Source organism: Ricinus communis, chromosome 1, assembly GCF_019578655.1.
Source record: "Ricinus communis isolate WT05 ecotype wild-type chromosome 1, ASM1957865v1, whole genome shotgun sequence".
NCBI classification, from domain to species: domain Eukaryota; kingdom Viridiplantae; phylum Streptophyta; class Magnoliopsida; order Malpighiales; family Euphorbiaceae; genus Ricinus; species Ricinus communis.
In genome coordinates this window covers 3,845,123-3,864,102 of record NC_063256.1, presented here as the reverse complement: position 1 = coordinate 3,864,102, position 18,980 = coordinate 3,845,123, and the positions used below count along the sequence as shown (strand labels likewise).

At 36.0% G+C, this 18,980-nt stretch overlaps 4 protein-coding genes across 11 annotated transcripts; 2 read left to right on the top strand and 2 right to left on the bottom strand.

Moving 5' to 3' along the window:
• Positions 1–26: 26 nt before the first annotated feature.
• Positions 27–2,560, bottom strand: LOC8281842 (galactoside 2-alpha-L-fucosyltransferase). Its single transcript, XM_002522428.3, has 2 exons — positions 2,184–2,560; positions 27–1,753 (listed from the first exon to the last, which is right to left on the bottom strand). Exons 1-2 carry the CDS (start codon positions 2,452–2,454, stop codon positions 288–290), a joined length of 1,737 nt encoding a protein of 578 aa, XP_002522474.2. The 5' UTR covers positions 2,455–2,560; the 3' UTR covers positions 27–287.
• Positions 2,561–2,642: 82 nt separating this feature from the next.
• Positions 2,643–4,298, top strand: LOC8281843. The gene is made up of 3 exons (XM_002522429.4): positions 2,643–2,963; positions 3,451–3,524; positions 4,086–4,298. The coding sequence occupies exons 1-3, from the start codon at positions 2,694–2,696 to the stop codon at positions 4,162–4,164; spliced, it is 423 nt and encodes a 140-aa protein (XP_002522475.1). The 5' UTR covers positions 2,643–2,693; the 3' UTR covers positions 4,165–4,298.
• A 1,027-nt stretch (positions 4,299–5,325) lies between these two features.
• On the top strand, positions 5,326–6,328 carry LOC8281844. 2 transcript variants are annotated; one of them, XM_048377977.1, is made up of 2 exons: positions 5,328–5,729; positions 5,760–6,328. In XM_048377977.1, the coding sequence occupies exons 1-2, from the start codon at positions 5,571–5,573 to the stop codon at positions 6,117–6,119; spliced, it is 519 nt and encodes a 172-aa protein (XP_048233934.1). In that variant the 5' UTR covers positions 5,328–5,570; the 3' UTR covers positions 6,120–6,328. The 2 variants fall into 2 exon arrangements, with proteins under 2 accessions (XP_002522476.2, XP_048233934.1); XM_002522430.4 differs by having other exon boundaries at positions 5,326–6,328.
• Positions 6,329–14,345: 8,017 nt separating this feature from the next.
• On the bottom strand, positions 14,346–18,158 carry LOC8281845 (phosphate transporter PHO1 homolog 3). 7 transcript variants are annotated; one of them, XM_015721317.2, is made up of 11 exons: positions 17,440–18,158; positions 16,852–17,195; positions 16,548–16,749; positions 16,272–16,392; positions 15,888–16,146; positions 15,695–15,799; positions 15,554–15,598; positions 15,295–15,444; positions 14,906–15,184; positions 14,687–14,823; positions 14,346–14,587 (listed from the first exon to the last, which is right to left on the bottom strand). In XM_015721317.2, the coding sequence occupies exons 1-11, from the start codon at positions 18,020–18,022 to the stop codon at positions 14,488–14,490; spliced, it is 2,325 nt and encodes a 774-aa protein (XP_015576803.2). In that variant the 5' UTR covers positions 18,023–18,158; the 3' UTR covers positions 14,346–14,487. The 7 variants fall into 7 exon arrangements, with proteins under 7 accessions (XP_015576803.2, XP_025013738.2, XP_015576802.2 ...); XM_025157970.2 differs by having other exon boundaries at positions 16,852–17,243; positions 17,446–18,158; XM_015721316.2 differs by having other exon boundaries at positions 16,852–17,216; positions 17,446–18,158.
• Between the last annotated feature and the right edge of the window lie 822 nt (positions 18,159–18,980).

Here is an 18,980-nt window from a genome sequence, read left to right as displayed (position 1 = left end):
TACAATAATGAATATAATCAACCTAGTGAAAGCGAACCTCCCACCATTGCAGGCCTCAATATCAAATGATTATATTATACACCAAAAGTTTCAAAATTTCGTTCGAGCAACAAGATGGATTAGGATCATTATGACTTTCCATTTACTACAATTCTGCAACCCTTGCTAGCTTACAATATTATCAACAACTTTAGAGGTAAGCAATCCCACTAAAGTTCCTAGCTATTTGCCATACAGCAGATCTCAACACCAGATAATTGGCGAGGATATGAAAATAATAATGGCTATTATAACTCGTCATGACTGTCTACCACCTTTAAGCCCCAGCTCATATCCTCACAATGTTTCACATGAGGAACGAGTGCACCTGTATCAGTTCCTCTCTTAGCCTTGCAATCATAGAAGGGAGGAGCATGAAAACAAGGGTCCATTGACATTGCCCTGCGACAAGGTGGATCAGGGGCTGTCTCATTTTCAGGCTTGTACAGGATCCACGGCTTCAAGCCTCCAAGACCTTGTGCAACATAACCAAAGGTTGACCAAGAACTTGTAACCAACCTATCAGTCAAACTGAGGAGGTACATTTCAGCCCAAGCCTTCCTGTTGTGCATATGCTTCTCCGTTTGTTGATACTCCTCATGACTTGGCTGGTAAACACCAATGACTTCCCCCGTCTTAGTTGGGTGTTCCCAGTACATGTCCTTCAGAATCTCGGAGTAGCCTGAATTAAGTGATGTGACTAGAACAGCTTTCAATTTTGGGTTGGCAGAAAAAGCAACAGCAGGGTCTTGAATATCTACTTGAGGCAGCAACTTCTCATTCAGAGTGCAAGCTAAAATTTGATCCATTACATGTTTAAAAGGACCGGGCCTTTCATCAAAAACTCTTATTTGTATGCCAATGCTCTCTTCTGCCTTGGCCAAGTAAGTTTTGTAATACCTTGTGATTAGTCCCCACACATGATTTGAGGGGTGAAAAAGATACCGCCCTAGGTGGTGGAAAACTGTTCCTTTCTCAGGAAATAATTTACTCAGCTCTTGCTCATAAGATGTGATCAAGAAAAGAGATGGGACAAAGTAGTTATCTGTTTTCACAATCAACCAGGGGACTTTAGCAAGTAGAGATTGATCTTCTTGGCAGAAGAAAAGCTTGTCATGGTCATCATAATCGTGAGCTAGATGGAGGTACAGATATGAATGGGTCGAATCCGCTGAAGCATTTATGGCATTATTCTTCTTCAGCATGTTCCCATAAGAAAGAGAAGATTTCTGATCAAAACTTTCGAACTTATCAATTATAGGAAAATCCAAGGGCAAAAACCATGATTTCTCTGGAAATGGCTCACAAAAGAGATCAGCCATGTCCTTACCTCGGTCAACAAGCAGAACCCTATTTGTAAGGAGAGCATAAAGAAATGTTGAAGCTAGGGATAGTATCCTGTTGCCCAGCCCACTAAAAGATATCCACACAACATATTGACAATCTGCAGAACCAACATTACTTTGGCCAGATTTGAATTGTTCAAGAGCTTTTCTGTAGTACTCAGTATTAGGTCCGCAACGCTTATAAAGATCCTCATAACTTCTAAGTCGAGAAATGAGATATGCAGAAGGTTTGTGAAGTGCAGTCTTGCGATATAAATAAGACTGGTACCTACTGGTGCAAGCGGCTTCATCAAAACCGGCAGCAAGAAGTCCACCAAGCAATTTGTCATTGTCCACGACAGTAACTTGTGATAGAACATTTTCTGAGCCTAATGAGCAACGGGAAAATGAAAAATATGTACCAAAAGATGGAAGAACATGTATCAAAAGATTTCAATTTACTGCCATTTCTACATATAAACACATTCAGTTGCAAATGATCTTACACCCTTAATCGTATTGCATACATTCAGAAAAAGAACACAAGTCCTGTTTGGTCGCACTAAACACTTAAAAAATGAAAATCACTTATTAGACAGTTCCCATTCTAAATCCAATTTTGTAAGCCAGATAAAAATTCAGCAATCACATATTTCATGCCCTCATTGCCACTAATATTAAGCATAATGTCTTTTAAAACAAAATGGCATTTCAAGCTTGAACTGTCACTATTGATTTGAAAAAAATAAACTACCCAGAAAAGAAAACCAAGAAAGACTGGAACTTTCAACTTCATATAACTATAAATAGTTACCCTACCTAGTCCAAGTGTAGCATTGGATTGGGCTATGTTCTCAAGAAGTCTAGCGTCAGCAAACCCAAAAGAGCGATCAAAGGGTGAGTGACGAAGCATCAGGGAGAGAGCAAATAATACAGGAAGAGCAACAAAGCCAACAGCCAAGATCTTGGTAAGCTTCATTGTATTTGATCCAAATCTCCTCATCACTTGGACTCCGGAAGAAGAGAGTTGTTGATCTGCGTATTTTGATGGTGATGCTAATCGTCTTCTTGTGAATGAATTCAGATCCATTCAGTTTAATTTTAATTCTCGCACTCAGTGTTTTAGTTAGCATTTTGGGTTTTTAAATTTAATTCATTTTGGAGCTTGTCCTAGATTATAATTAGCAATTATTTACGGTGTTGCCCTGTGGTCGATGCAAACGACATCGTTTCGATATTTTCGATTTTATTTTTACGACGTCGTTGGTGTGCCCATTATTAATCACTACTGCACCGCAGAGCTCTCTCCGAGTCTCCATAGCATCATCAATGGCGTTGAGGCTAGGGATGCTAAAAGCCGCCAGCGGCAACAACGGTTATACGTTAGGGTTCTTAAGGTGGACCCACGTGGCAGCCATGCCTCCACCATTGGATGGGTCCATTAACAACGCGATTGCACCTCCACAGATGGTTTTACCCGAGTTCAACCCGAATCATGACAATAGCAATAGCAGCTATGACAACAACTTAGAGTTTGGGTTTCTTCCTAGTTTCTCTTTCGGTGGATCCATGGATTTGATGGCCGTTCCTAAAAAGAAGGTTAGTTGCCTACCTGTTTCTTCCTTCTCTTCATTTTAATATCAACTATTTGTTATTAGTTTTATCGTAGTTATCTGTTTTCCTTAATGTTTGTGGTATGGGCGTGGTTTATCTCATTATGGGTTTTGGGTTTTTAGAATGGTTGATGGATGTTCTAATTATGAATTTATTGTTATATTATTATCATTATCATTATTCTTGAACTATACCGAGAAAATTCCAGTATTGCTTATGATTTCTTTGGTTTTCTTCATCGTCAGTGTGTAATTAAGGGAATACATATGTTTTAATGGGTTATTGCAATAATTAGCTTCTGCTATGAGTATTATTTTGATTTGTGGCTGTTCCATTTTTAGGTTTATTATGGGTCATTCATTTTCGTTGCATATTGCCAAGTGTGCGAAACCTTTTCTGTTCTTTTTCTTTTTTCATGTCAATGTGGATATTGAAATTATAAATGCAATAGTGATTCATCGGGCTTTTGCAGGTTTCTCGTCATAAGAGAGGCATAAGAAACGGACCAAAGGCTTTGAAACCAACTCCAGTGATTATTCGTTGCAGGTAACTATTTTCCCCCTAATGTCTGTACTGTAAGGAAATTGGTGCATTGCGAAATCTTAGTTCATTTCTGTGGTGATCGCTAATTCCAGTGGTTACACAATGCCTCAAATCACTACTGTAGAAATCCATATCGGAGGAAAGAAATTCTGTTAGACGAGCTGTTATATGACTTCATGTTCTTTTCTTGGAATCAAGCTCTGTAGTAACTAACTGTTCTGTTCTTTAGTTTGCATTTTACCTGAGTTTATGAGTTTGTAGAGAGTTACTTTGTTTCTTTTGCAATTTCATTTTCTTTTGGGGGAAGGTGCTCAATAGGTTATAAAGGTTGGAGCTATGAACTTGACAGGTTCACTCTCAATGGAAAATCTAGTTTTCAAGTAACTCAAGTGTGCTTTCCATCATTAACGTTGAAAGTCATTGTAAAACCTCATTAACCAGACTGGTTCCTAAAGTGTGGAGTCTTCTTATATGATTGTTTCTGTTGATTATTATTATTTTTCTTTTTTGTTAAGTATGTTAATGCCTTGGTACTCTTTTATGTGGTTTATTGTTTGGTTTCAGGAGTTGTGGTAGAGTTAAGCTGCCACACTTCTACTGTTGCAGTGGAGAAAGGGGGAACGCTGGTGAGCAAAATAATTAAGCAAAACAGCTTTCAGTTATATGTCAGCTTAGACTTTTAGTGAACTCCAGAATTTGATTTTCATATGTAGCAATATGAATGGATGTTTTCTTATTGATAAAAAAAAAAAATATGAATGGATGTTTTCCTCGGAATGTCGATTGCATCACGCTACCATTTTGTGAGTATTTACTTTTCTTGTATGATTTTATTTCATGAGGAAATGGTTTTCTCGGAGCAACATCTACCCTCTTGATGGGTTTGACGAATTTAGAATAAAGTTGGAAAGATCCAGTGAAGATGAGTTTCTCCAACAGTTTTGGCGTATGTCTTGCAAAGCAGATAGATTATCTTATCTTAAGATGGCTGAACTGATATTACATTGGAAGAGTCGATTAGTTCTATCTGTTTGCAAACAGGACAGGAACATGGCTTGCATCGAAGCCATCTTCGCTTTGATTTGCCTCTGAAAGTTAAAATAGAGTTTGGTTCATTATGTGATTTCATAATATTCTTTATTAAAAAAACTTGTATTTTAGGTGGCAATGGCATGGCACCATGTTTGCGGTATCAATTTTAAGATTACTATAACTAAATTTTACTTTACCACTTGGTAAAATTCTCAATTCTTTTTAAAGAAAATTATTAATTTTAAAAAAAAAGTTATATATTAAGTTGATTTCTAAACAGTAAATGATTAATTTTCTAATCAATTATTTATTTAGTATCCGTTAGATAAATTAAATTTTGTTGGTTTATTGTAAATTTACTTTTAATTAATAAATGAATTATTTTTCAATTAAATAATAATTATTATTTTAAAAATATCATATTTTTTAAGAAGCAGGAGGTTACTGTACTTGTAATATTAAATTTTAAAAATTTAATTTGATAAATAGATTAATTAATTATCAAAATAATTATATGTTAAAAGAATGGTTGCTAAAAGTTTTAAGTCAAGTATCTTCGCATACCACTCAACTATCTTAGTAATTTTGTTTACCCTCCAAATAGTATAGATGTTGTTGGTTCATTTTTCTTAAATATTTATAAAATTATATATAATATTTAAATTCTTTTTATAATGATATACTTAAAAAAGAAGAAAAAAAGAGAGTATTTATTCTTCCTAATTTATGGATGATATCCATTTGTGCCTTCTAAATTTAAAGATATAGAACATATTTTTATAAATTGTATTTTTTTTTTGTTGTGTAATTATTATAGTAATATTAGTTTTGGGCATAAATATAAATTCCCTTTTCAAAATTGGGTATTATTCTACTTGACTAGAAAGAAACATCCCAATAAAATAAAATAAACACCTTTCAGAAAAAAAAAAAAAAAAAACAAACAAACAAATAGAAGCGCTCAAAACCCTCAAAAACTAAAGGGTTTTAAGGAGGTTTTAACAAAAAACAGTCATCATGGGCGCTATATTCTCTTCAACCGATTCTGAAGACTTAGTTCCAGACTCACCGATCGCCACCGATTCTCCCAAGCCCAATTCATCATCAAGCCCTAGAATGACCTCTTCTTCCGATCCTGAGACCCAAACCATCCCAGAATCCAAAAATTTCTCAACTGAAACAAAACCCACTCAAGAGTCAGATCAAGAAACAAAACCCTCTGACCAAAATCAACAAGCAGATCAAGAAGATAATGAAGAGGGAGAGTGTGGTTTTTGTTTGTTCATGAAAGGAGGTGGGTGCAAAGATGTTTTTATTGATTGGGAGAATTGTGTTAAAGAGGCTGATCTTAAAGAGGAGAATGTCGTTAACAAGTGTTTTGAGGCTACTTCTGCTTTGAGGAAGTGTATGCAGGCTCATGCTGATTACTACGACCCAATTCTGAAGGCTGAGAAAGCTGCAGAAGAGGAGGTCATGAAGCAATTAGAGGAGGAAAAGGCATCAGAATCAAATTTAGTCACAGAGAAGAAGACCGTAAATTCCAGTGATTCAAATAGTGGTACATAATTTTTGTTAGGTGATCGTTAATCACGCCATTTATGCTAATTGAAGCCGCTGATTATTTCAGTAGAGCGAATTAGGATGTTAAAGATTTCATTCTTTTTATGGGTTATGTAGGGGTTAATATGAGAAGATGACTAATGAATGATTAATTTCAATTGAGTGTATGTTTAACCAATCCTTTCGGTTCTATGTGATATGTTTTTATCTTATCAGTTGACTTGTCTGATAGAGTTGCAAGGATATGTTGAGGTGAGATTGATGTTACTGTTTTCTGGAACTTGTTAATTGTTTTATCGAAAATCCCCCACGAACAATGTTGTCAAATATATAAATGTTGATCTTGTGAGGAGAAAATTCCTTGAGATTGCTGACAATGTGGTTGTAGATTAAAGTTCGGTCTAAATCTATGCAGAATTTTTCGTTAGCTTGTTTGCTCTGAGGTTCACCACATGTAACTTGTAATACTGCTACCTTATTCTAAGTGGTAGAGACTCTTGTGATGATATGTGGTGGATACTAGTCTTTTATGTGCTTTGAGTATACCAAGATGGAATATTTAATAACGCAGAATAAATTTATAAAATCTCAGATGACTTCCTTCTATCCTCGCTGACATGATATTTCATGTCAATACTGCAAATGAAGAACGAACAGAATTGTTCTTTCCACTGTGTTTTTGTATGCTTTCTAGTTTATTTTCTTTGACTAAGTGAGATAATTGCTTATTTGGTTTGGAGTTTGCTATATCCAACTTATATTTGTCTTAGCTGTTCTTTTAGCTGGCCATAGCACAATCGTTGACAGTTGCTATGCTGTTGATTTTGGGCATAAATGAGAAATAGGGAGAGATCAGATAGAGGTAAAAGACTTTGATTACTATCAGCAAATCTGTGCATTTATCAGCACCCTTGCTATTGCCAAGCTATAGTTATAGTATGTTGCTCATAACACTGCTTTCCTTACGCTATGATCTCGCTTTCAATATTGAGACAGTAGTGTAGGTAAGATTTTTGAGAAAGATTCATTAAACTATCTTGTGGTTTAACGTATTTTCATTTTAGGGTTTGTAGTTTACTTTTTTTCACTTAAGTACCCTGTGAATTTGACCGTTAGCAAATAACAGCTAAATTGCACAATACCGTTAAGAGATTCTGATGTGGCACGCAATAGCTATTGTTCTTCCAACTGTAACGTCAGCATTTACTAACAGTGTTATGCAATTTGACCGTTATTTGCTAACGATCATTATTCACAACGTACTAAAGTGAAAAAAAATAAACTACAGACCCTAAAATACGTTCATAGGGTAGTTTTATGAAGTTTTACCAAGATTTTTTTTATAATTTTAGTGCTATAGATTCAGTTCCTGTGTTACAGGTGGTGCTTGTAGAATTCCAGATTAGATTTTTCTTTCAATTTCTCATGTTCTATGTCAAGCTATGTCTCTGCATACTGAAATCTGCCTCTTGCAACTTCGAATCTTCCCTCGTTTTAGGTTTCTTTTGTTAGGATTCATTGTCTTTTCTGTTAGAATGGATAAGAGCAGCGTTTTAGCACGCAAAATTTGACAAACAGCACAGAGTACATGACATTTGATTATGAAGTTCGTGAAAAGAAGTTTTGCTCGCAATTGCTTTTGCAGTCATTAAATCGAGGCACTAGTTCGAGCAATCTCATTTCACTATAAAAAAAAAAAAAAGGAAAAAGAAAAAGAATCATGGAAGCATTAAACACTTATCTTTATTCTTGCTAAATCTGTGTGATCAAGCTTTATTCTGGTGATGCATATAAAAAGGTAGGCGGTCTTGGGATTAACAGTCTTGATGATTGGAGTAAGGCTACCATTACTAAGTATGTTTTGGACCTTTTGGTCAGTAAAGAATCACTTTAGGCTTTATGGGTGAATTTGCAGTAGAAAACACATTGCACATGTGGAATAATCAGATTACAAATTGTCGATGGTATAGTAGAATCCCCAATTGTCGATGGCAACTGGGGAGTTTCTTCTATTTCCGGTGCCTGGAATGAATTCAGAACTAAATCCAACTTGGGTCATGTTATTTTGGGGATCTGGTCATAGGCCTTGTTATCTGCTGGCTGGTTATTAACAAGAGACAACATATTTCCAAGATGCAAATTGTTCAAATGGAAATCTGTCGTCTTTGATAAGAGATCTGCTCTATAATAAAATTCTTCTGTCAATGCTGTTTCTCTAAAGAGGTTTAGGTTATATAGGTCAGTCATCTTTAAGCATAATGTTGAGATTTGTTTCAGCAGATTAGGAAATCTGTTTTACTTAAATATGCAAAGTGTTGTACAGCTAATTAATGACGCTTTCCATAACTGGCAAATGTAGAGGGTATTTCCTCGTTATTTCTGTATTCAGTTATTTGATTAGTACTAAAATCTTTTTTGGTTGATTAACCGAAAGGAATTGTCAATTGAGCATGTCCACAGTTTCGGCGCATCTGTATTTCTGCACTTACTGAATTCAAATGTAATCAACCTTTTATTTGGTTTTCAAATTCTATAAAAAAAAATCATTTTATTAACAAACTTGATAAAATTTAGTTTTATAATATCAATCGTTTAATAAAATAGGGTTTTAAATGACAGTTTTCACTTATACCAAACATATAGAATATAAATTTACAAATAAAATAAAACCTTATGAATTTCATTTATATCTAGTTTATAAATGTAATGTTGGAATACATGGTGAAAACTGAAATATTAAAATGTTTGAGAAAGGTTTGATTTTTTTACTTTTTGCCTAAACATTTACGTTTGACAACCCATAAAAAAGTTTATTCCCATTTCTATTATTTGAGTGCCAAATTTGAACTTATGATAGGCTGAAAATAATCATATGTAGAAAATGTGTTTGTGATATTATTGATGTATGATGAGTTTTTACAAATAAGAATTTTGAGATTCATAGTATGAGGATGTTTTGTTATACACATGTTTAAGTTGCAACGGTCCTAAGCTATCTAACGTCTCTCTATGATCTATTCAAACATTCATTTCCGGTTTGGGAAAGATTGCTCCTTTTTCCTGCTTACAGGCCTGTGATGATATGTCTGTACAGTTTTCTGTTGTACAGACCTGAGGCCTTGTCCTTTTTTTTCTTTATGCTTGTTTATTCTAAGCTTTAAAGTTTGGTTCTTCAACACTCCCCCTTAAGGTGGGTTCGAATAGGTTGATAGAACCCATCTTGCTAAGGATGTTTTGATGATTTGCTTTGTCAAGAGCCTTTGTGAATATATCCGCCAGTTGTTCGTGACTTCTGACAAATGGGGTCTCAATTTCTTCAGATTGTACTTTTTCTCTAATGAAGTGGCAGTCGACTTCAATGTGTTTAGTTCGTTCGTGGAAAACAGAATTTGATGCGATGTGCCTGGCCGCTTGGTTATCGCAATACATTTTCATAGGTCCTTTGCATTCTACTTTCATGTCAATAAGCACTTGTTTAATCCAAATGAGCTCGCTAGCTGTAGATGCCATGGCTCGATATTCGGCTTCTGCGCTTGATCTTGCAGTTACAGTTTGTTTCTTACTTTTCCATGTTACTAAATTTCCTCCTACAAAGGTGCAGAATCCTGAAGTTGACTTCTGTTACAGCTTTCTGCCCAATCTGCATCAGAGAAACCATTTATAGTATTAGCATTATTATTATTCATCCAAATACCTTGACCTGGAGTGCCCTTGAGATATCTAAGAATTCTATCAATAGTATCCAAGTGGCTGGTACGAGGAGCATGCATAAACTGGCTTACCATACTTACTGCGTAAGCAATATCAGGTCTAATGACAGTTAGATATATTAACTTTCCTACTAGATGCTAATAATGACCTATGTTATCTAATGGGTCACTGTCTTCCAAATTAAGTGTGACATTAGTTTCCATTGGAGTATTTATGGGTTTGGCTCCCATTTTTCTTGTTTCTTTCAACAGGTTAAGTACGTACTTTCTTTGAGACAAAAATAGGCCTTTATGAGGTTTGGCTATTTCTATCTCAAGGAAGTATGACAGTTGACCTAGTTCCTTGATATCAAATTCCCTTTTTAGTTTTTGTTTAACTTCTTCAATCTCCTCATTATTGTTACCGGTTATGATAATATCATCTACGTATACAAGAATAATAATAGTGCATGTGTGAGTATATTTTACAAACATAGAAGAATCTGAGGCGCATTTGTTGAAATTGATATTTAAGAGAAAATGGCTTAGCTTAGCACACCATGCTCTCGAAGATTGCTTTAATCCATAGATTGCCTTTTTTAGCTTACATATCAAGGAATGATCAGATGTAGACTTGTGGCCTGGAGGAAGGATCATATAGACTTCTTCTTCTAAAGACCCTTGGAGGAATGCGTTTTTAATATCCATTTGGAATAGACTCCATCCCGAGTTAGTAGCAACAAATAATAAAATACGAACAGTACTCATTTTAGCTACAGGTGCAAAAGTTTCCTAGTAGTCCACCCCATGGGTTTGGGTGAATCCTTTTGCTACCAACCTAGCTTTATATCTTTCAATTGTTCCATCACACTTGTATTTTATTTTGTACACCTATTTACATCCAATAGATTTTTTATTTGGAGGCAGGGAGATAATATCCCATGTATCATTTCTTTCTAGAGCCTGAAGCTCTTCCTTCATGGCTTTGCACCAATTAGGGTTAGTGTTAGCTTCATAGAAGGATGTGGGTTCGGTGTGTATTGTGAGATTTCCTAGGTAGGCTTTATACTGATTGGATATTGAATCATAATTAATGAAGCGTTGAATTGGATATGATACCTTGTAAGACACATAGTCCCTTAACTTGACAGGAGGCCTGGTTGGTTAGGTGGATCTTCGCAAAGCAATTTCTTCTTGTGGCACGTATTCTTTGTTACTTTCATGATCTCCCCCTGAAGGAATTGCCTCGGGGACTGGATATGGCTCCCTCCCTGGTGGAGTATCCTGTGTTTGACTGTCAAAAAAGGAAAGGTTATGTGGAAATAATAAAGTGTGGGGCCCATGAGTACTAGTTGGGTCATTTGTGTAGTAAGGTTCACTTTCAACAAATGGCACATCTCGAGAGATGTAGATTTTATGTGTGGAGGGATCATAGCATTTATACTTTTTTTTCCTGAGGAGTATCCTAAGAACACGGTTTTAACAGAACTCTTGTTGAGCTTGTGATGATGTTTGATGTGGACAAAGCTAGTGTACCCAAAGACTCGAACGTGTCCTAATTCTATTTTTCTCTCTTTGAGGATTTTTAGGGGGCTGAGATTTTTTAATTTGACACTCGGTAATCTGTTGATGAGATACGTAGCGGTTAGAAGGGCATCCGACTAAAAAATATTTGGAACATTGTTTTAAAAAAGGAGAGTCCTAGTGACTTCAAGGAGGTGCCTGTTTTTTTTTATTCGGAGACCCCATTTTGCTCGGGGGTATTAATGCAGGTAGTTTGATGCAAAATACCTTTTTTGGTGAAGAAGTCTGAAAATATTTTATTTATATATTCGGTGCCATTGTCGGAGCGAAAAACTTTGATTTTGGCAGTGTATTGATTTTGGATAAAGTTAAAAACGTTTTGAAAGCAGGTAAAGACCTTATTTTTTTCCTTTTAACAAATAAACCCAAGTAGTGCGTGAGTAATCGTCAATGAATGTGACAAAATATCTGAAATGATTATATGAGGTAACGGAGGCAGGTCTCCAAACATTGGAATGAATTAAGTCAAACATATTTTTAGATACAGTAAAAGATAAAGGGAAAGGCAACCTAGTATGTTTAGAAAATTTGCAAATGTCACAACAACTGGAATTCAAATTGTAACAAAAAAGCTTGTTTAAAATTTGATTGGATGGATGTCCAAATTGTCGGTGCATCAGCATGCCTTGATCGACCGGGCTTATCGATACAAGACATCGGTTGGTGGAGTCCTTAAGGTATTATAGTCCATTTTCGAATTGATCCTCACCAATCGTCTTCCCTGTGATTCAATCCTGAAACAGCACTATAGTAGGTGAGAATATGACATTACAGTTCAAAGTACGAGTTATTTTTCCAACAGACAATAAATTAGATTTAAAATAAGGCAAGAGTAATATAACTTGTATATTGTTGTGAAATAATGTAGAGGTGCCAAACCAGAGATAGCTTGTTCTCCATTAGCAACAATCACATGTTGGAAATTTACAGGTACAAAATTTTATAATTTTGTTGAATCCCACGTCATGTGATCAGTTGCATCGGAGTTAATAATTCAATTTTGTGAATTTTTTAAAAGTTCGAACAATTTTTTGAGTTAGATACTGAACCTGACCCATGAGATTGCTGTTGTTGGACAATTGATTGGAGTTGGGAAATCAATTAAAAGAGTTGGAAATTTTTTGTCGGGTCAGATCCGGGTCAACCCAGTTGGTTGGGTCGAGTCGGGTCACATTGCCGGAGTTGGGTTAGGTCGAATTGCTGGAGTCGGGTCAAATCGAATTAAAAGGATCCGACCCGCTTCTTAAGTTGAAACCCGACCCGCCCCTCTCGTTCTCAACATAACCTTTATTAGGGTTTAACATGTTGATGTCGCCAAACCTCTTCTTTGTTTTCTCTCTTCTCCACCCGCTTCCAATGTTGTTGGTCGCACTACTTCCTTGCTCGATTCAGTTGTGATTCGGCCACATGTGAGGATGGAGGTGCCAACAATTGTCTTGGGTGTGGCCCTACTTTTTGCGGTGGTTGCACCTCTCGACACTGGCAGGCGCCTCCCTCGCGCGCGCCATCTCTCGAGGGTCTAAGTGATGTGTGAGATAAGCTTGATTTTCTGTGTTGTCGACGCTGGAGCTTGCGCTCATAGTGGCGTGTCTAGTCTCTTCCTGTTGGATGATGGCTGTGACGGCGTCGATTTTTGGGAGGTTGCTGGACAGGAGGATTTGTGACCTCAAAGCTTCGTAGAGTCCAATCCTCCCAGGTAGGTATACACCAAGTCTTGTTATGCTCTTCTTCTTGCTTCTTCTAGGTCTGTTGTCGATGGGAGGTAGTTCTGCAACTCCTCCCATCTTGTCAGAACTTCAGTTGCGTAATTTGTGCTTGTTCGAGTCCCTTGCTTGATTTGTGATAGTTCTTGCTTTAGATTAAAGATGTGAGCGAAATTTTGCTCATGGCCGTATAGGCTCTTCATCTTTTTCCAAATTACCTGTGATGATTCGAGTAAAATGCATAGTCTGGAAATCTGAGGTTCCATTGTGTTTGTGAGTAGTGACATGACCATATGGTCTGTTGTCTGCCATTCCTCAATTTCTTTTGTTTCTTATTTGGTTGGTTGGTCTGGATTGATTGGCTTTGGCCTGTTTCTGGTTCCTGTGATGAACCATAATCTCTTCCTATCGCTCAAACTGATATAGACGGACCTTGACCATTCAAAATAGTTTTGGTTGCCTTTTAACACAATGCTGATTAATTTTATGATATCATTGTGAGACAGTGATGAAATTTTGGATTGAGTATGTGGGAAAGGTAAGTGATGACAGGTTAAACCTGTTCTGATACCATGTGGAAAATGTGTTTATGATATTATTGATGTATGATGAGTTTTTACAAATAAGAATTCTGAGATTCACAGTATGAGGATGTTATGTTATATACATGTTTATGTTGCAACGGTCCTAAGCTATCTAATGTCTCCCTATGATCTATTCCAACGTTCATTTATGGTTTAGGAAAGGTTGAAGCGACCTTTCTTCCTTAGGAAAGAAAGGTTGCTCCTTTTTCTGCTTACAGGCCTGTGATGATATGTCTGTACAGCTTTCTGCTATACAGACCCGAGGCCTTGTCCTTTTTTCCCTTTCTGCTTGTTTATTCTGAGCTTCAAGGTTTAGTTCTTCAACATCATCACAAAGCAATTTTGCAAGTAAAAGAACCTTCTCACAGTCCCAAGTGTTTGCTTTATTGATATTTCCCTTTTTACTTTCTCTGTTAATTTGCTTTATGTTGAAGTTGTGAATGATCAAACTTGAATATTCATACCATTGTTATATTTACAGAACGAATACAATGCATTTGCAGAACAGGGATACAATTTTTTCTCCCCTCTGCAAAAGGCGTATCTTGATTGGGCCAGACTAATCACCCATAGCGCCTTGCAGAAAATCCTAAGGAGCAGATAGCGAGAAGCCTGCCTCCTGCTCAAACGGCAAACAATAATGACTTCTCCAGGCTCGAATCCAGGACCTTTTCTCCTAGGGCCTCAATGCTTGAAATACAATATATTAAACCTTCTCATATTTACTTGTCAAAAAGTCCGTTGCCCTTAAAAGTCTGTTAAAAAGAATTTGGTTATATTTGTAGCACTTAATTTCTTTGTGTTAGTTAAGAGTCTATTCATCTTTGTCATCATCCTCATCATAGTTGAAAGGTAGTGGTACTGACTTGAATGCGCGGTATTTTCCTACATTGTTCAAGTGTTCATTTTCCAACCTGATTCCGATCACACAAAACAGTAGAAAAAAGTTAGATATTGATATTTTAGCCGTGTCTTTTGCATTTGATAGAGAACCTTTCAATTCACGCAATTACCTGAAGAAATTCCAGATGCCACGGCGAATGATCTCAAGACTTGCAACAATGGCAATCGAAGTTTCCGCATGTAGGGAAGATATGTTGAAATTCAAGACAGTTTGTAGCCAAGCAAATCGCAGCAACACATTCAACACCTGCATATCATATCTCATTTTGTCAAAATGAAAATTTTTATGTTAGCTGCTAATCGTTTCCCTTTTTCTTTTTTCTACTAACCATGGCTATGAAGTAGACACTTTTCCGAGGAACAAGCAGTTTGTCTCTTAGCCAACGATTCTTGGAATGCCGCTGCAGAAGCCCCCAATCAAAAACAAGATCCCAATATGTCCCATAGAGTGCTGCTATGACTGAGAAAATCCATGCTGCTACTCTCCAACTAGTTCCTTTGTTGAGACTATAAGCTGTCCTCAAGCAAACTGCTGCTATTGTGACAAAATACTTTCCTCCGTTAATTGCTTGCATTATATCTTTCTCTTCGAACAGGCGCCGAAGGCACTAGAACAAAGAGAAAACGAAAAACCCATGTCAAGCTAATAAAATTGATCTATATATTACCAGATTCAAATAATTGTAAGTTTTATTTATGTCATTTATGTTATATTTACCTGAAGAAGACGAACCCAATATGGAATCACCGCAACAATAAAGTAGAAGGTGTTGTAAACATCACTTGTTTTACAAGTGTTTTCTCTAAGCTTATAGTCTCCCCAAGCGTAGTAGCAGATATAGAACTCCAGACTTCTGATGGCTTGAACCTATATCAACAAATTGATTTGGAACTTATTAATCGATTAATATTATGGTTGCAAAAGGCAGCGGTGTCTATGGAGTGGGATTGTAGTATTCAATTGATCATTGGTTAACCTGGCTAGTTAGTTGATCTGCCAAGAAGAAATCTTGAAGTGTAACCTGAAGTAGAAGGAAATTTACAAGACGATTAAAACCCAACAACTTAAGTTAGATACTTGAAATCCTTTTGCAATTATTTCCGAAATGCTTATGTACCTTGTAGAGAGGAGCAGCAATGCAGTGAAAGATACATGTGAGCAAGAAGAAGCGAGCTGAGCGATACAGAACGTTAAATGGCAAGAGCAATAGGACAAGTAGAAGCTACACAGAGAGAAAAGAAAAAAAATAAGGTTCAGTTTCGTAAACCAAGTTAGATGATGCAAGGTAGTTGTTAGTTGAAGGATCTTACGATAACCAGGTTCAAAGGGAGAAGTTCGGTAAATGGCTTGTAATCTTTAGTTTCAGGGTCCATCTCCATGTCAAGATTTGCTAGTACAGACATCAGTGCTAGTACTGCTATCCCAAAACTGAAAAGAAGAACTTCTCGGTATCCTAATTCTGTTCCTTGTTTGAAACCAAATATGAAGGAATAATTAACTCGATAGCGCCTCCAGAAGTATATATTGGCAGCATATATAAGCATGTGTAGGACAATGAACCCAAACAAACTGCAAGAGATTCAACATAACTTGTCAAAGTTATGGAATATAATCATAGCCAGTAAGTTTCTGTCATGTCGAGCCGACTAGGTGGAATTGATCAATAAATTAAAGTGAACAGGACAGCTTTATACCTGTATAGGGGAAACATGGTTGTCATGTATGCTTCTCTCCCTGGCTCACTCATGATATTGCGGGCACGAATAATCAAAACAAGGGCTATTACTAGAGATACGGTGCAGCCAGATAAAAAACCTTAAAATTTTCCAAGAAAAGGACTTAATTAGCGGATTTGATAAAAATAACCAACGTGATATATGGAATGTAAGAACATCTGCCCTTTTCATTATGAAGTCTTAATTAATTCATATATATATATATATATATATATGTGGAGAGAGAGAGTTTACCCATTGAGAATGTTGTTCTGTGTTTCTCGTTTTTCGCTTTTTGTCTTAATACACTCATCCCCTTACTGCGATTGGAGTTTGAAAAATGCTTAATGAATGTTGCCTCGACCCTTTCCATAAGCTTGGTTACCTCATCAGAACTTCCTAAAAAGGACTTATCTACCATTTTCATGTATGCTTTTGAAGCATCTCTTGTGGTAATCTATGGAAAAGAAATGGTGGGTTGGATTGATTGATTAACTTCATTGGTGTTACTATAAAACATAAAATAATCAACTTTCTTGATTATTATTTATACAAATACCTTATCATACTTCTTCATGATTTTGGAAAATGCTGATGTGTTCAAGAAGCTGAAACTCTTGAGAAGGCGAAGCTTGTGGTAAAATTCGACAAAAGCACGCTTGAGTTGCTTCTCAACTCTCCTAAGATTTTCCTTTGTGAATTTCAATTCCGTACGCTGAGGAATTTTGAGGAAGCCTTTAATGGTAGATCTAGGTGTCTCGAGTTTTTTGTTAATCTTCACACGGTTTAAAATCTCCAGTGAAGCTGCTCGGTTGCCTCTAATGTTCATATGCTTCTCTATTACTACGTTTCGGCTAATCCCATCATCTTCCTCCTCTCTATTACTATGAGTAGATGCATCTGCTTTTTCATGCTGGCTTGACGCTTCTTCAGCCACATCTATAACATGAACTCTTCCTGCAAAGCAATCGTAATTCTTTAGACAAGAAAAAGAAAATGAAAAAGAGACAGAAGGTGTCCCTAATGAGTTTGTACTAGCTAGAGCCATCTCAATTATGTGTTCAAATCTCAGTTCTGTTGATAAAAAGACTATATATAGAAGAGTATAGAATTACATGAAACACGCTGCCTTCCAAGCTTTAATTACATATACAATATAGGTGATGCTTACTGGATGCTGTAGTTTCGGAGGGAGACTCAGCAGCAGAAGAATCAGAAGCAAGGTGTTGAGTTGTATCAGCAGACATATCATTCCAGCCAGTAAAATTCTCAACTTTGATCCTAAAGGCAATCAAGGCATCCATTTGCTTATTCAACATAGAAGCTTCCTTCATAACCTCGTCAACTTTAGCCTTGTAGAACTTCTCTACCTTGTTAAACTCAAAATCAAGTTTACTGAAGTACGCCAGCTCGTACTCTCCTCCTTCATCACAATACATAATGAAAGTGGTTTCATAGCTCTGAGAGCCATCACGGCTCACAGAATTCACCAAAATGGCTTCGCTTTCGATGTTGTCAGAAGGATATGGGGCTACTCTTGTGCTGTAATTATTGTTGTTTTTCTGCATCAACCCACTGAAAGCTCTGTACAATGAGGTGGGTTGCGGTGGTTTGTTTCTTATTCTGAATCTTTGAATTTCTTTCAAAAGGGTTTTAAGAAAATCGTAGTCCATGTATGCTTGTTGCCATTCTGGCACCATTTGTGCCTTGAACTCTTTCCCAAACTTCATTCTTTTTTTTTTCTTTTTTCTCTTTCTCCTCTTCTGCTTAATTTTGCTAGCTTTTGAAGAGACTGAGCTAGGATATACAGTTCTGTGATCACAGAGATTGAACAAGAAGGGGAAAAGGAAACAAGAGAGTAATAACTGAAAGCAATCTTAGATAATAGGTAGAATTAATTGGTTGTATATTTCAATTTATAGAGTTCGGTGGGTTGAATTTTTCAGGTAAGAATGTAGGACGAAAATGGGCACACGCGTAAAGTGTAAAGCTACTATTTCACGTACATGGATTTTGATTACGGATTATGGCTTATATTCTCTTCTTCTTGTGTTCTAATTTTTCTTTTTCTTTTCTTAAACAACTGTATTAGTGAGCTGTTGCCAACATTTTTCAGGGTTTATGTTTGGCAACGTAGACATCTTCCCGAGTTATTATTAGGCCAGTAATTTATATGAGTTACGCTTTGTAAATTATTATGGACTCTTTGTTGATATTTTTTCAATTCGACATTTTAAAATGCATTTGTTACTTAAAATGGATTTTATGTATAAAATTAAACTAAATAATTCATTAAAATATATAATAAAAATGTAATACATGGCATAATTAATAATAACATATCAATTCAATATATTATAATTTTTTCGATATCATTGGTTATGAAATATTTTATATTTATTTTTTAGAAATGAACTTATTATTTATATTTAATAATAACTTAATAATTAATTATATTTATTCATGAAACTATATATCGCATGAACTATTGTTATTACTTTAATCATTATAAATTAAGAATACACTCCATTACTTTATCTATAAATAAAATCAATGATGTTATTACATAAATCTTATGTAGAGACGTCTTTCCTTTTCATTTGAAAGGTTCTGAATTGGAATATATCTTGGTAAGGCAACGTCATAATAGTTTAATAAGTCACTAAATTAAGGTTGTGACTGCAATCT

What these genes read in the sequence shown, in the direction of transcription:
- LOC8281844 (XM_002522430.4), top strand. Translation starts at nt 5,571, where the DNA reads ATGGGCGCTATATTCTCTTCAACCGATTCTGAAGACTTAGTTCCAGAC.
- LOC8281843 (XM_002522429.4), top strand. Translation starts at nt 2,694, where the DNA reads ATGGCGTTGAGGCTAGGGATGCTAAAAGCCGCCAGCGGCAACAACGGT. An exon ending in TGGCCGTTCCTAAAAAGAAG is followed by an intron (nt 2,964 to 3,450) that starts GTTAGTTGCCTA and finishes GGGCTTTTGCAG; the next exon opens with GTTTCTCGTCATAAGAGAGG. An exon ending in CCAGTGATTATTCGTTGCAG is followed by an intron (nt 3,525 to 4,085) that starts GTAACTATTTTC and finishes GTTTGGTTTCAG; the next exon opens with GAGTTGTGGTAGAGTTAAGC.
- LOC8281842 (XM_002522428.3), bottom strand. Translation starts at nt 2,454, where the DNA reads ATGGATCTGAATTCATTCACAAGAAGACGATTAGCATCACCATCAAAA. An exon ending in CAATGCTACACTTGGACTAG is followed by an intron (nt 1,754 to 2,183) that starts GTAGGGTAACTA and finishes GTTGCTCATTAG; the next exon opens with GCTCAGAAAATGTTCTATCA.
- LOC8281845 (XM_025157969.2), bottom strand. Translation starts at nt 18,022, where the DNA reads ATGAAGTTTGGGAAAGAGTTCAAGGCACAAATGGTGCCAGAATGGCAA. An exon ending in CAAAGTTGAGAATTTTACTG is followed by an intron (nt 17,367 to 17,550) that starts GCTGGAATGATA and finishes TTTTATCAACAG; the next exon opens with AACTGAGATTTGAACACATA. An exon ending in TCCCTTTGAACCTGGTTATC is followed by an intron (nt 15,800 to 15,887) that starts GTAAGATCCTTC and finishes CTCTCTGTGTAG; the next exon opens with CTTCTACTTGTCCTATTGCT.